The sequence below is a fragment of the Dermacentor silvarum genome, unplaced genomic scaffold, assembly GCF_013339745.2.
Source record: "Dermacentor silvarum isolate Dsil-2018 unplaced genomic scaffold, BIME_Dsil_1.4 Seq743, whole genome shotgun sequence".
NCBI classification, from domain to species: Eukaryota; Metazoa; Arthropoda; class Arachnida; order Ixodida; family Ixodidae; genus Dermacentor; species Dermacentor silvarum.
In genome coordinates, this window is record NW_023606711.1 from 4,960 (window position 1) to 20,342 (window position 15,383).

The window sequence follows — 15,383 nt, forward strand, 5'->3', positions numbered from 1 at the left end:
GCCCTTTTTGCACTATCGCCAGGATCGGCCCACTTTTCAGCGTGACACCACCACCACCACTGCCGACCCTTGTGAGCCTATAAAGCTTCGCTTAAAAAACCGGCAGAACCCATCTCACAATGAATGTGGACATTACTGCAATTAGGATTGGATGCTTGTAACGACACACTGTATTACCACCCCTGGGACGTGTCATGCCACGAGGCGTGTATGCAACCGGGTTGCTCTGTCGCGCTTCCATGATGATGATGATGGTGATTTAATGACATCCCCTTTATAAACGGGTCAGTGACAAATTGTCACCTAGCCTGCTTTATTTAATCAGGTATACTATACATATTCCTTATCTAGCATTTTTGTATACCTCTCATTATTCTTTTTCTTCTTTTTTTCCCAAAATCTACCTTGTACCGCTACCTACGATTTTAAGGGATCAGGTCGTATCCATCTTTTCCCTGCTTTCTTTACATCAGTACTCTAATCGTGTCTTGATTATCTCTACGGCTGATCTGTTGATGTTTCCTTCCACTTTAAACCCAAGCGCTCCTGGAAGTTGTACGTTGCCTACAGTTCTCGCTGGGTGAATCCCTTTGCATTCCATTAGGATGTGCTGAGTGGTCTCCGGACCTTTACTGCAGCATACACATGCCTCATCTAGTTCCAAATATTTGCTCTGGTATGGTTCGGTCCTTAGGCAACTGGCTCAAGCCTCAATTAGCAAGGCACTGCCCTTTGCGTTATCGCACAAACTTTCCCTTTTAATTTCTTTGTTTTCATTCTTGTATATCTCCATGGTCCTTTTTGTTTCCATTCTTTGCATCCAATTCATTATCTGTATTTCTCTCACTTTCTATCTGATGACTCCTCCTTGTCTATTTACAGTTTCTATTATCCTGTGCTTGGTTGCCAACTTCCGTGACCTCTTCATCCATTCTGTGTCTACCCTTTTCAAGTACAGATACTTGTGCACTTTAGTTGCCCATTTATTTTCATGCATGTTCCTGAGTCTTTCTTCAAAACTAATTTTTCTCCGTGTTTCTCTGACTTCAAAAGAGGCCCAAGCCATGTCACCCTGCATTGCCTCATTTGTGGTTTTGCCGTGGGCTCTCAAAGCCAACCGGCCTACTGATCTTTAGTTATCTTCCGACCCCGACCAGATATGCGATTTTAAGCACAGAATTTCATGTGCGAACGTTAGCGCTGGTACCATCGCTCCTTTCCAGATTCCACGCACCACCTAATACTCATTGTGGCCCCATACACGTTACACGCTGCGCCAACTAGCGGTGCCGCCGCGAAGTCTGCGCGTGGCATCTGTGAGAATATATATATATATATATATATATATATAGACAAGGTTGCCTGAATATATATGACGCGGGTATATATATATGACGCTCCGCCGGCCATCTGAGAACTTCTTTTCGTTATTGCAGAGTTGCTCATACCCAGTAACCCAATTTGGCATGAAACAAGTTCAATGAAGAGCCGCTCTTACCCAATGGCACATACCCAGTGAACCAAGTTGGCGTCAAAGAGGTCCATTGACAAAAATAACAGATCAGGCGTTACTGGATAAAAAAAAGCAACGCGGGTATGAGCGGTCCACTCGGATGAGATATACGCAAAGCAACTTTTATTTTATAAACCTTGACCATTACATTTGAGAGAAAAATTAGGACCTCGAAAACTTGTTGCATTTACATTTAATATCGACAATGCCATCGCATATGCGAGCCTTCACTATTGCATTATTACCGTCGCGGAAAATCCCTTACTAGCTTCGACGCAAAACGCAAATTGACATTCCACGTGTTTTCGACATTTGTCGGTGGCTTGTTTTATAATGCTGCTTCTCCTTGAGGCAACAGTTTCCTTTCAAACAGTTCATTACACCAAAAAGGACAGCGGTGGTTCCGCGTCAGTAAACATGCAGGGGGTTCGCTGTTTCTAGGGATGTAGCGTATAAATTTACGGGCGACTACGGTGGTGCCCCCCAGAGGAGCGCCAGCGTGAGCGTCACGGTTAGCAGCGCGCGTCCCACGGCGCTAGGCATGGCGGCCAAGTGGCGCGACGAGGCGGCGGCGTTCTTCCATAGCCCCGTGCACTCGATCCCGAACCGCTGGAAGGACTCTCGCACGGCTCCAATCACGTGCTGGCGTGCGTTCTTCTCCTTGCTACAGTGTGTCGCCTTCAGCGCGGCCACGGCGCAGTCCTTGAACACCTTGAGCTCCTCGCAGATGTCGCTCTTAGCATGTGCGTCGCGGGTTCGTATGACGCTGTAGCCTTCACGCTGGCACTGAAGAGTCTTCTGGCGGAGCTGCTCGAAGCGGCAGAACCCGGTGCCCAGGCCGCCGTCGTCATCGTCGTAGCTGCCGCCACCCCCAGGAGCATCCTGGTACTCTCCTCCAGCCCCGCCAGTGCGCTGCTCCTTGCAGGCCGAGCTGTACTCCTTGAGCACAGTGTGCGAGAACCGCAGCAAGCGGTCCATTAGCTCCTGGTTGCCCTGGCAGTCCTCGTTCTGGAAGATGGGTTTCACGCAGTCCTTGTAGTCACGCACGGCGCGGCACGCCTTCGCCTGCTCCTGGTACACGTTGATGGATCCGACAAAGTTCTGGAATGTCGACCCGCACCTCATGTGGTGGTTGATGAGCTCCTTTCCATCGCAATTTACTTCTCCACCCCCGTACTCCTGGCGGCTGCTGCTGCTGGTCGTTGAGCAGCTCCAGTTGTAGTCGTTCACGTTGGAGCGCATCCTCTGGCGCTCTCGCGTCGCCAGCTCGGCCAGCCGGTGGCAACGGGTGCGATTCAACGCCTTGCCCACACAAGCGGTGTACTGGTACAGCCGCTGGCAAGACTGCCCGTGGACGCCCTTAGCGTAGAGGCGCATAATATCTTCCAGGTTGCGCTCGCACATGGCGCGCAGCTCTAAGTAGGCGTCTTCGCGGCACCGAGGCTGCGCGCCCGCCATCTGTGCCGTCCTGCGACCGACCCCTTCTCTGGCGGAGCGACCGCGCATCGCGAGGACGCTGCCCGGCTGTGGAGCGTTGTCAAGGTCGGCGCGGTCCGGCGGTGCGCCGTGGTATTCAGCTCCCCCCTCCGGGTGGTAGAACCCGCCGCCACCTACGGCCACCATCGCCGCCGCCTGCCGGAGAACGGCGGACGCCGCCACGCAGGCGATCAGCAGCAGAAGCGGCGTCCGCGCCGCCATTCCGAGCCCGACCTTCTTATCCGTGGATATTGTGGCTCTTACCCACTATGGGGGATTATCATCACTCAAATGGTTCAATCATGGATAATATCCGTGAATCAATACCAATCAATAATATATTTAACGCGCCTAGTAACAACACTAATCCCGGGGCGCTGGTACAACGAAAAAAAGAAGAAAAATGTGCAGCTGCAACGACAAGTTATTGGATGAAAAAATAGAAGGAAACAGTAACTGGATAACCAGCAACATAATGGAATAACACACAATTGAGAGACGGAGTACATATGCGGAAAAAAGTGCCAATCTATGAGAATACAGTAGTGCAGGGCAGCTAGTAAGAAGTATTAAGAGAAAGTGTGAAGCTCGGAACAAGAAGAAAACTACACATTTTTCGAGGTATCAAAATGGAGAAAATGGCGATTGAAATTATTTTGCCTTCTCTGGAGGGTGAGTGCTTCCTGAAAGAGGCAGGACGGTGGAATGGCCTATGTTCCCCGATATTATTATGCGGCTCTCGCAGTGAAGCAGAAGTTAGTAGATTCGACAAGCTAATATTTACATAAATGACTTTGTACAAAAAGGGGACGTCAGTAGACTACGTCTACAGCTAAGTGATGTAAGTGTAGGATGATTATTCAGCCTTAAAAAGTTGTTTGAAGTCGAAGCAAATTTAATGGGTTACATGGAATAGGCAAGGAGAAGGCTATATACAGTTGTATGTACAGCTACACCATAGCACTGGTCGCAGTGAACAGCCTGAGCAATGTTATAACATCGACACCGTTGTCTTTTCTCCCACGGGATTGTAGGCCTGTTCTTAATTAGCAGAATCCATTCTGTAGAATAGTACCCCGCGGCAGAATCACCGTCGCGGAGTTGCAGCCTGAAGCCTTGAGACGTGGATGACGTCACCGGGCGTAAAGAGATTACGTGATGTAGGATCGGCGGGTGCGATTTTATCGGGGACGGGAGTTAGCTGGCGCAACACACACTATGACCACGTGTACCGGGAAAGAAGCTTCTTGTAAGGCGCCACACGGCTGCAAGGAGACAAGAGAAACACAAGCGCGCCAGGAGCAGATTGCTGCCATATTGAAACATATAACTTATTCGTGACAAAATAAATATGAGGTGGCACGTGGAATCTGGAAAAGAGTAATGATGCCACTGCTATAATTCGCAAATGACCTTTTGTGCTGAAAATCGTGTTATCTTTACGCGGTTGGAAGTTAACCAAAGATCGGTAGGCTGGTTGGCTTTGGGAGCCCAAGGTAAACCACAAATAGAGGCAGTGCAGAGTGTCATGGAATCGGCCTCTTTTGAAGTCAGCGAAGCGCAGAGCGAAATTTTGTTCTAAAGCAAACTAAGGAGCATGGATGAAAATATATGGGCGGATAAAGTGCCGAAGATGTATAAATAGAAAAAGTACCTGAAAAGCGTGGACACAGAATGAAGGAAGAGGTCAAGAAAGTTGGAAACCAAAAACATGGTAATTGAATATGTAATGAGACAACCAGGGGTCATCAAATAAAGTGAGAAAAAAAGTCGCAGGCCTGCGCTGCACACTTAGTACAGTCACAGCGTCAGCTGGTGGAGCAGCTCAAGCGTAGCTCCAATTTCGTCACCACGCACACCAGGGTCTTCGCGACAAAGTTTCTTCGCCTTGTTTTGGCGAGAACGATCTGGACTGCCATCCCGGCGTGGACGGCAAGCTGCGGCTCGTATTGCTCTCTGCACAGCAGTCTGCTGAGCCCGATCATGCCTGGCCGCGCAGGCCTGTGACGCTTGCAGGCACCTTAACTAGATGGCGCCACCAAACTGGAGGACGCTGGGCATCGCGTTTTTTTTTATTGCGCGCCTCGTTTGAATGTCATCTCGTCGTCTGCGCATGCGCACGCTAAGTTTGCAGGCGCCTTAACTAGATGACGCCACCATACTGGCAGAGGATCGGATCGTCTGCACTCCGTTTAAAGCGCATTTTCCGGTGACCGATAGTAAATGCTTGCGTAGCTCAGTGGTAGAGTATCTGACTCCCACGAAGCGGGCGCGGGCTCGATCCCGGCGGGAACCGGGTGCTTTTATCGCATTTCCAGCGATAGCGGTTACGATCGCAGGACGCCGTCGGCGGAGGCAGCATTGGCCGATTTCAGGCTCGAGCTGTTTGCGTTAAGGGCAAAACTGTACCAGAGCAAATAGTCGCAACTAGATGAGGCATGCGTATGCTGTAGCAAAAATCCGGAGGACACTGCACGGGCATGATTTTTCGGGCCGAGCACGGCCCGCACCCGTTTTACGAGGCCCTAGCCCAGCCCGGGCCCGTAATACAAAGCCCGGCCAGGGCGTACATGACCGACACCAGCCCGGGCCCGACCCGGGCCCGTGTTACTGACTGCGGGCCCAAACCGGGCCCGGGCGTTCATTACTAAGCTTAGCTAAGGGCCGCGTGTGCATGACCAGGCCCAGCCTGTAAGTAAAAAAAGAATTTTTTGCTTACAGATTGTACCGTATCTGTAAGCCTCACCTTCTCGAGGTTTAATCAGCGGCAGTATATAAACAATAAAAGACTGAAATGTTTGTTTCTCGCACGGGAAGATCAGTAATCTGGCCCATTCCCTGTTATGCTATTTTTCTGCTGGTGCGCATGCACTAACCTTGATTTGTAGGATATGGTTCTAGGATGTCATTTTGCACGCAAATAGACAGGGTGTTTCTTTTTAGCTGAACCAAATCTTTAAAAATTGTCTGTGGCAGAATGCACAATTACAATCCTTGATCTAAACTACTCGATGAGGCGGCCATTACTTCCACGAGGAATCAAAACGCCATATTGAAAATTAACGTATTTACGCTAATTACCTTTTTAATTAATTATTTTGCGGCACATCTTTCAATCTACGAATTATAGCCGCTGAGTTCGCAAGGCGTATCCACTTGGAACGAATTCTCATGACTAAACCAGTTTCGAGATATTAATTTTCGATGTGTCTGACGAAATAAATCAAACCAAATCAATTTATTCTCCAGTTAAAACGCTGCACGGTCATTTTGGACTAAAAGCTACATACGTAGCTTGACGTGACCCAAAAGACCAAGCAAGGCAATAGTAAAGCAAACCATGTGCGCACATGTACAATAATTCTGATATATTTCCAGCTCTCGCTGGAATTCCTCATGGTCGAAATAGCTATATGAATATAAAGACAGATAATATTTCCGTCATGGCGAGTTAGCAGAATTGGAAAAAGTTTGAACAGAATGCATTTTAAGGAACACTACAATAGCAATACTAGCTATACAAAACAATGCAACACCAGCTATACAACATAGCATGACAGTGAATTTTACAAGATCAACATTTGCTAAGAAAACGAAACAGGTTGTACATATATCTCAGAACCAAGCACAAAGGCAGTATAATAATCATATCAGATACATTACAAGCAAACAAAGTATGGGCTGAGTTCTTTCTGACTGAAATTATCGACATTTATTGTATTTCTTCAAAGTGAATGGTAGGTTATGTATTATCGACTGATGCTCTGAAGTATGGAATTAACCATATCTCAGGATTTCTTGTGTTCGAATTAATGCGACGACGCTCTGAGGAGGGTAATTGTTTTATGTAGTTCCAAGCTGATTCTGACATGGATGGCCTAATGGATGGTCAAAACGCCTAATTGAATATTTAACGTAATTACGCTAAAGAACTTCTTAATTAATTATTTTGCAGCACATCTTTCAATCTACGATTTAAAGCCGCTGAGTTTGCAAGGCGTATCCAGTTGGAACGAATTCTCAGGACTGAACCAGTTTCGAGTTAATAATTTTGAAAGTGTCTGACGAAATGCATGGGCGTTCCAGTTAACTTTTTGAGGAAAACGCTGTTTTATGCATTGAAGCACAAAAGTAACTGGCCGTAGCGCTAAAATAATGCAATAGTATCGACACTCGTAATAGTGCGACCGCAAAAGCAGTAACATGAAAATGGTTTGAGGAGCGGTTCTTTGTATAATTTATTTTTCCTTACGCGGTAACGATGTTCGTTTTTGTGGAAAAGAAAAAAAAATTAGCGTAGCTTGCACTGGGGCGCAATGCTAAAGAGACAGCGCAGCTGATGGGCACCTAGCTAGTCCTGGTTTTTGGGCTAGGCTAAGCACTACCAAGTCATCCCCAGCATTTCCCGCAATTTATTTATAATTATTTATTATTGATCAATTATCGATTAGCTATTGATTGGTTATCAATAGTCTATCTCAAGATATTGGCCACGTATTTGGGCTAGGCTAAGCACTACCAAGTCATCCGCAGCATTTTCCGGAATTTACTGATTATTCATCGATTATCGATTAGCTACTGATTGGCTATCGATTGGCTATCGTAAGGTATTGGCCACGTATTTGGGCTAGGCTAAGCACTAACCAAGTCATCCCCAGCATTTCGCGTAATTTATTGATTCATCATCATCATCATCAGCCTATATTTTATGTCCACTGCAGGACGAAGGCCTTCCCTGCGATCTCCAATTACCCCTGTCTTGCGCTAGAGTATTCCAACTTGCGCCTGCAAATTTCCTAACTTCATCATCCCATCTGGTTTTCTGCCGACCTCGGCTGCGCTTCCCTTCTCTTGGTATCCATTCTGTAACCCTAATGGTCCACCGGTCCACCAATTTATTGATTATCGACTAGCTATTGATTGGCTATCAATTGCCTATCGATGACTAAGTTTAAGTAGACCCACCACCGGTAGCTAGACTTATCCAGGCTCAGCTTCGCTACTTCACAGGTGTATACATGTGCCATTGCGCTTGTACTCTTTCTGCACTGCTGCCAGGATCGGCCCACATTTTTGGATTCAGCAGACAAATTACGCACGGCTGAAACAGCTCCGCTGTTGAAAATGAGAACTTCACCTGCTTTAAAATTTTCTTTGATAAGATATACAGTCATCTTGCACGTGTCACTTCAGCTTGGCACAGAATGCATTGAACCATGCAATGGATAACGGTCGCGTGTGCTCGAAAGCCTACTTAGGCCCTTTCATGAGCGGGCGTGAGTCTGGCCCGGGCCCGCGGCATCAAGCCCGGGCCCGGCCTGAGCCCGCTGACAAACGCTTCGCACGGCCCAGCCTTTCGGGTCGGCCCGGGCCCGTGCAGTGCTCTACTCAGTGCATCCTAAGGGAATGCTAAGAGATTCACCGACTGAGACCCGTAGGTAACGTAAACTTTTCTTGCACTTGGACTTAAAGTGCAAGGAAGCATCAACCGATCTGCAGTCGAGATAAGCGAATCACGTCTATAGTACTGGTGGAAAAAAGCCAGGGAAGAGATTGATACTACCGGATTCGTTGCCGGCATAGGTAGCGGTACTAGGTAGATAACGGAGTTTTGAGAAAGTTAACGAGATCACGGAGGTGAATACAAAAATGCAAGAAATAAAAGCATGTATAGCATACCTCATTAAGTAAAGCATGTTATGTAACTATGTATCACAGCCCCTTTTCAAAGGGGGTGCCAATAAATCATTATCATCGTTGAAGCAGGAAGCAAGAGTGCTGCAGCAATACACGCCTCATACATACATCATTTCGACGGCGGCAATACAGTGTGTCGTTATATTGATTCAATAATAAACGCATTGCCGTCGGCATTCATCGTGAAGTTAGTCCTGCAAATTTTTTGTAATTTCGTTAAGGTGCTTATGATCCACGCAGAATCGCCATGTGCCGTCTTTCTTTCGTACCAGATCGACAGGTTACGCATATGGACTACAAGATGGTTCGCCGAGCGTCTTGTCAACTTCGTCTTGATTAACATGACGCTCAGTCACGGACAACATATACAGTCTTCGAATAAAATTCAAAGGGTCTCTTATGTTAACCTTAAGATGACTTGAAGGCGAAATTCCAAGTGCCGATGCATTAAAGACGGGCACATAATATACACATCCCCATTGATTTGCTTATCTATAGAGTTCGATTAGTCATCCCTCCTAGTTCGCTTACTCATCCTCTAAATTCGCTTAGTCATTCCCCTTAATTCGCTTAGTGTACTTGGCTTAGTCATCCCTCTTAACTCGCTGAGTCATCCTCTTAATTCGTTTACTCATCATCATAATTCGCCAAGTCATCTTCTCTATTAGCTTATTCATATAAGACGATGAAGATGGTGACTCGTACTTCATCAAAATTCTTGGGGGAGCGTTTGCATATAGGTAAGACGCAAGGGTGTCAAAACGGTGTCAAAAGGCTGTAGTGAGTGAGCACGGAAGCAGTAGCGAGTGGATTGACCTTCGTGCCGCCGCTTGCATCAACGCGAACTAAGCCACGAAAACACAGCGGAGGGCGGACTCTGCCCCCGCCGCAGATGGCTTGCACGATACAGCTGCGCGGGCGTGCGCGCGCGGCGTAGAACGCGCCCGCTCCCCCCCCCCCCCCCCCCCCCCCCCCCCCCTGAAATTTTCCGGGCATTCGGGCCGCGCGGGTAAAACGAGCCCCCATCACTATCCTCCCTCCGGAGCGTTGCGTGCGACTGGCAGACGGCGTGCTTCCTTCCTGCTTCTTTCGCTTGCTTGCGTGCGGGGGTTTGAGCCACCCTCGCACGCTTTCACTCGCATATACAGCATACGGCACGCGGCGACGATTTTGTCACGCGTGCACTTTATACGGCACTTCACGGCGACGGCGACGAATGCGGCCACGCCGACGGCCGAAATGCGCCTGGAGTGTCCATAGACTTGCTATCGCAATCAAATAAATGTATTCCTACAATTCTTAACAAGCAAACGCTTAAAATGCCTCCTGAACAGGAGAGAGAGAGAGAGAGAGAATAAACTTTAATCGAAAGAGCACGCGAGCGTAGGTAGATCCTCCGCTCTGCAGTGGGTGGTCCCCTCAGTCGAGGAGTCCAGCGGCCTTAGCTGCCCTTCTCGCTCGGTTGACCAGGTTGAGCTGGTCCGTCGAGTCGGAGTTGGACAGCGCTGCCTCCCATTGCTGTGTGGTGGGGCGTGTTATGGGTGTGAGCTGTGGTGTGTTTGCGCAATCCCATACCATGTGGTAAAGCGTTGCACATTGATCGCTGTGTGGACATTTACAGGAGTACAGCGCAGGGTGTATGGCGTGGCAAAGACTGAATTGTGGATATGTTTTTGTTTGGAGTTTTCGGCATATTACGGCTTCCTCTCGCGTCAGAGCATTAGGCGGTGGGGGTAGTGTCCTTTGTGAAAGCGATAGTGTTGTAGGATGTGCGTGTAGGTTAATGGTATGGGCTCTGGTTGGAACTGCTCGGCGCGGTCATCTCGCGGCTCCCGGTGTGCATGCGCTCGGGCGTAGGCGTGTGCCTGCTGATGAAACGCCTCTTAGAGCAACTGGGACAAACAACTCTCCCGAATCAAGGGACCGTTACTGCCAGTGCACGAAACAGTACCTCAAAAGTATAGACGAAGCAAAAGCTGGATTTTAAAGCGAGGTGTTTATGGCTAGGGCTCCCCTCATTTTTTTTCTGCGCAGGCAAAAATGTGGCCGATCCTGGTGATTGTGCAGAAAGGGCCCAACCGCAATGGCACATAGCCCTGTGGCCTCCGGGTGGTAGGCTATGGGAGCTGTAACGCGCCCTTGAACTGCCCTTGTCACAAATGGGACCCAAAGAGGTCTCAGGAACTGTTGGAACAACAGTACTACCACCAGATCTCAGCCCGAAAGGCCCACCCGCGTTGGCCATGTCTGTGTTCGCACCGCTCTCTCATTGTTGGCGTTCCAGCCGGTTGCGTGCCTATTTTCCTGCCGCTCTCCCGGAGCGGCTGCACCGTCGCGCGTGTATTGAGAAGGTGCCATTCTTCATTTTGAATTTCACTTCTCTTCTGTCGTCGTAATGGCGAGGCCGCGTATAGTGCGCACTCCCAGGAGCAACGCATCTACGAAAATGAGTTCGTGTCTTTCATCAAAATTCTGTATCACCTGTGTGTGCTTTGCTTAACAGCTTTGCTGGTCATCCACCTTCGCAGAGTGGAATGCCTCTTGAATATTTTTCTTCAGATTTACTCGCAATACTGCCTACTAACTGTCTTATGTAGACAGAAGAAGTTTGTAACATGTAGACAGAAGTGGGGCCGAGACCCGAGCTCACAGCGAACACGAATACAAGTGCTTCATTGCGACCTCCCCAAACTCCCCAGCCCTCCTCTCCATTCCGCCTTCTGCTCGCAGCAGTAGGTGGCGCTAGTAGCCGGTGGCGCTATATATACAGCTAGTGCAGCACAACACTATCAATTGTCACACTCCTCCCCCTTTAGTTCTTGTCATGGAGAATACCGGTTCACAGGGCGTCTTGTCCGTGCAATTTTTCTCAGTGCGACAGGGCTTCCTTCCAATGGGAAGACTGCTGCTGGCAGCTCAGTTGACTTGGTGGCTGTTCTGGCTCAGCAGCAGCTCCTGCAGGCTCCACAGGCGCTGTTGTTTGTTGCTCAGCTGGCTGATCTAGAGGCACAGTGTTTGTAGGAGGTGTCGGCTGTACGAGGTTGGGGAGAATCTGGTCCCCATGTCTGTGCCTCAAAGTTCCATCCTGTAATACAACCTCAGCTGAGGCGCAACTCATAGGACTGCTAACAGAAGCAGGTACCCATGGTGGACCTGATCGGAAATTCGTGGTGAACACTGGGGCACCTGGGTCCATTATTGGCGCAATGCGGCAACCCTTGTGCGCATGTAGATTTTGCTTTATCTGCTACAGTTGAACAGACGATCGAAGACTTGGGCGCTTGACATCCAAGGGCGTCTTGATTCTTCTCATGAGCAACTCGCATGGCGCACGGCCTGTTACATCATGAGGCGTTGAGCGGTAGTAGAAGAGCACCCTGGCACTTGTGTCCTGAACTCACCCGGTGTGCTTTTCTTCAGTTTATCTTTGATAGTCTGTACTACCTGCTCTGCAGCCCCGTTAGAAGCAGGGTGATATGGTGGCACCATCATGCGACGGATGCCATTCCTGTTCAGGAAGTCAGCGTACTGGCTGCTGGTGAACGCTGGCCCATTGTCGGAGACAATGATGTCTGGCAGACCATGTTGAGAAAAGACAGTCCTGAACACAGAGATCGTGGCCTCTGCAGATGGTGACGGAACAGGGTGAACTTCTACCCACTTGGAAAAAGCATCCACCATCACGAGGATGTAGTGTCCCATAAATGAACCTTCAAAACCATCATGAATCCTGGACCAGGAAATGGCCATGGCATAACTGGTATCCTCCGTGCAGACTTCTTGTGCGCTTGGCAAACAGCGCAGCTCCGCACCTGGTTCGTCATGTCATTGTCGATTCCAGGACACCACACATGATACCTAGCAATCAACTTTGATTTCTAAATTTCAGGGTGGCCGGCGTGCAAAAGCCTAAGTACTTGGGATTGCAGGGACTTGGTAACGATGACACGGGCTCCACACAAGAGGCATCCTTCATACAGACTAAGTCCACTGGTCTTCGTGGTATACAATACCAGGAATCTGGGACATCGCCGAACAGCGCCTCTAGCGGCCGCCTCTGAAAACATGCGCATTTTCTATGGGAGAGCGTCGTTTTTCCCAAATAACTAATCATAGAAGCTATCTTTCAAAATATTACCGTGGAAATAGGCTCTAGGAGCTTAGCCCGACATCTCATGCAAGCGGTACCATTAATTACGACAGAAAACCCGTTCCAAATTGCGGGCGAAGTTCGAAGTATGGGAGTCTATGGAACAGGCCAAATTTTCGAGGCTTTTTTGGCCAGTAAAAAGCAATTTGCGATGAGCCTATTGCATCGATCGACGTATTATTGGGGATTTATCAACTTCAATGCCTCGGCTTTCAGCTAGTTGCAGCAGCAACTCTTGAAATGGCAAAAAAGTCGTTCCAAAATGGCAGTTTTCATAACAAGGTCGCAGAATTTATTGTGGTACGTATATAAACCTAGTTTTTGCCTCCGGCCGCACTCAAACCGATAGCTGAGCGTTCTGCGCGACCACCGATTAGGATCGCTGATACCACGATTGGCAGTTCGCAGGTTCGAAGCCAGCGGCGCCGCTATTTTTTTTATCACTTTGTCGCTGCTTAGTTTGGCCGTTTCACGCCAGATGGCATATTCCGAAACGCAGGTCATTTAGTTGCGGTTCTTGTTTCGTTTCATTCTACTGTACCAACGTCTTACTAAAAAAAATAGCTGGCTGGTTTCGTGAACATGCGAACGTGCTTCCAAACTTCTTTTGCGCTTTAGGTGTAATGTATTTTAGACAATAAACCCAACTTTGTGTTTTCAAAGTTGATTTCTTTCTTAAGGCAAGCATTTATGAAGACACTACTAAGAAATATTTTTGCCTATTCAGCTATGTCATGGAAAGGCGTGTTTGTGCGACTTTTGTTCAGCCTGAAACGTACCACAAAAATAAATAGCTTCCCGTGAGTGCAATTAAAAGACGCAGAAGTAGAAAACTTGGCTGCAGCCCCAGCGTAGTATTCTTACAAAGGAATACAGAAGCTATTTGACTGAGTATATTTGCATTATATCAAAGCAGAATTTTTGCGTACCGGATCTTCGGTGCAAATGAAGGCTGTCCGAATTATTTCACAAGCTTTTTTGCTTAGTACAAACCAATACCTCGAAACATAAACATTCTATCCTCAATATGCAGCGCACGTGTCTTATCATTTGAACCATTCCCATGTACCTTCACGAAATTCCCGAAATACTAAAGGTCTTCATATCCTTTTACCACGACGTACGCAGAGGAGTATTGGAAATAATGCGAAAAGACACCGGGGCGTGTTAATGTAGTTTGTCGTGTAAAAATAGAGAACTATTCCAATCACAGACCACACCCTTTTTGAGTTATGCCCACAAAGCGTGGCAAGAAGACATTTTTTTCGGCTAGAATCAACAAAGTTACTATGGCATTCTGCTGTTCTGTTCTTAACTAACTCTATTGCTGAATCAGATCGCAGCACCATGATATAATTACTAGTACAATTCTTCAGTAATTCTGTAAGAATTTTCTCCTACGCTAAATTTAACGTGTTTCGACAATAGAAGAAACATGAGAAAGGACCGTGAGGCTTGCAGAAATGTTCCCTTATTAGAATCGTTTATCAGCCATATCGGTACGGTGGTATTGTCATGATCACTCCAGCGTCCACGGACACCATTTATCGCTTTACTGCCTGTAAAAAAAAATACAAAAGTGTCGTTCCTTGTGCGTGAGTAGCACAATCGCAGCTGATCATTTCATATGGGCCCACTAAGCTACACCTTCCCTTTTCTGCCATGGTGCCACAAGAGATGTCAATTTCACCCTTGAATTTCTCCCTTTCAGTTTGCTAGAAAGTATAGGGACGTACACAAGACGAACAGGCGAAGTTTTGAAGTAGTCCTGATATTTTGTAAAATTTCATAGGCAATGTTATTATCCTTTATTTGTTTATATATTTATTACACCTGATTGGTGATAATAATGACGTGCTACATAATAGTTCAGTTCTTCTACTTAATAAGTCATGTCTGAATCTGCTGTCCTGAAAATTAACCAGGTGTAAGCACTGCATGATGTTGGCTGAAAGGCCATTCATTAAAAACAAATTGTGTGCAGAATAAAGAAAATGCAGGTGTTCAATCGCGCAGTCGCCGCCAAAAGTTTACGCGGCCGAGGTTCTGCGAATAAGTTCATTTTCAACGCAGCTACCCCGCAGCCAGTAAAACTATGCAAAACTTTTGTTTTGTTTACTCTAGACCAGTATACGCTGTAAATCCGAATACTACGATGCGTGACTAAGACGTAGAAATATAAATATTTTTTCACCTTCCGGGTACGAAAGCTTGTGACGCTGACTATACGTTCTGAAGGCGAGGTTGCTTTTTAGCTTATTCGTGATGACAAGCGCCGAGCTCTTGGTGATGGGATATTGGAGCGTATAATTGTAGAACTTGTGCAAGCTCAGGTGACTTCACGACGCAAACCTAGCGATAGAAGCTCAGAAGGAGGAATAAACATTTATTGTAGAGCCAGCACTTTATGATGGCCGGGCCTAAGCCTCCCATGAGGGGACGTCGAGGGCTTGCTTCGCCGCCGCCTCACGGGCGTGCTGGGTCGCCCAGGTTGGGTCGTCGAGGGCGGAGCTCCGCAGAGCCTCACGCAACCTCGACGAGGGGGTC

The 15,383-nt window shown here is 47.7% G+C and overlaps 2 protein-coding genes across 2 annotated transcripts; both read right to left on the bottom strand.

The window, feature by feature from the left end:
* Nucleotides 1–1,981: 1,981 nt before the first annotated feature.
* Nucleotides 1,982–3,211, bottom strand: LOC125941970 (uncharacterized). The gene has a single exon (XM_049659849.1). The coding sequence runs from the start codon at nt 3,209–3,211 to the stop codon at nt 1,982–1,984; it is 1,230 nt and encodes a 409-aa protein (XP_049515806.1).
* Nucleotides 3,212–11,555: 8,344 nt separating this feature from the next.
* On the bottom strand, nt 11,556–12,436 carry LOC119435482 (uncharacterized protein K02A2.6-like). Its single transcript, XM_037702327.1, has 2 exons — nt 12,088–12,436; nt 11,556–11,686 (listed from the first exon to the last, which is right to left on the bottom strand). The coding sequence occupies exons 1-2, from the start codon at nt 12,434–12,436 to the stop codon at nt 11,556–11,558; spliced, it is 480 nt and encodes a 159-aa protein (XP_037558255.1).
* Nucleotides 12,437–15,383: the final 2,947 nt, after the last annotated feature.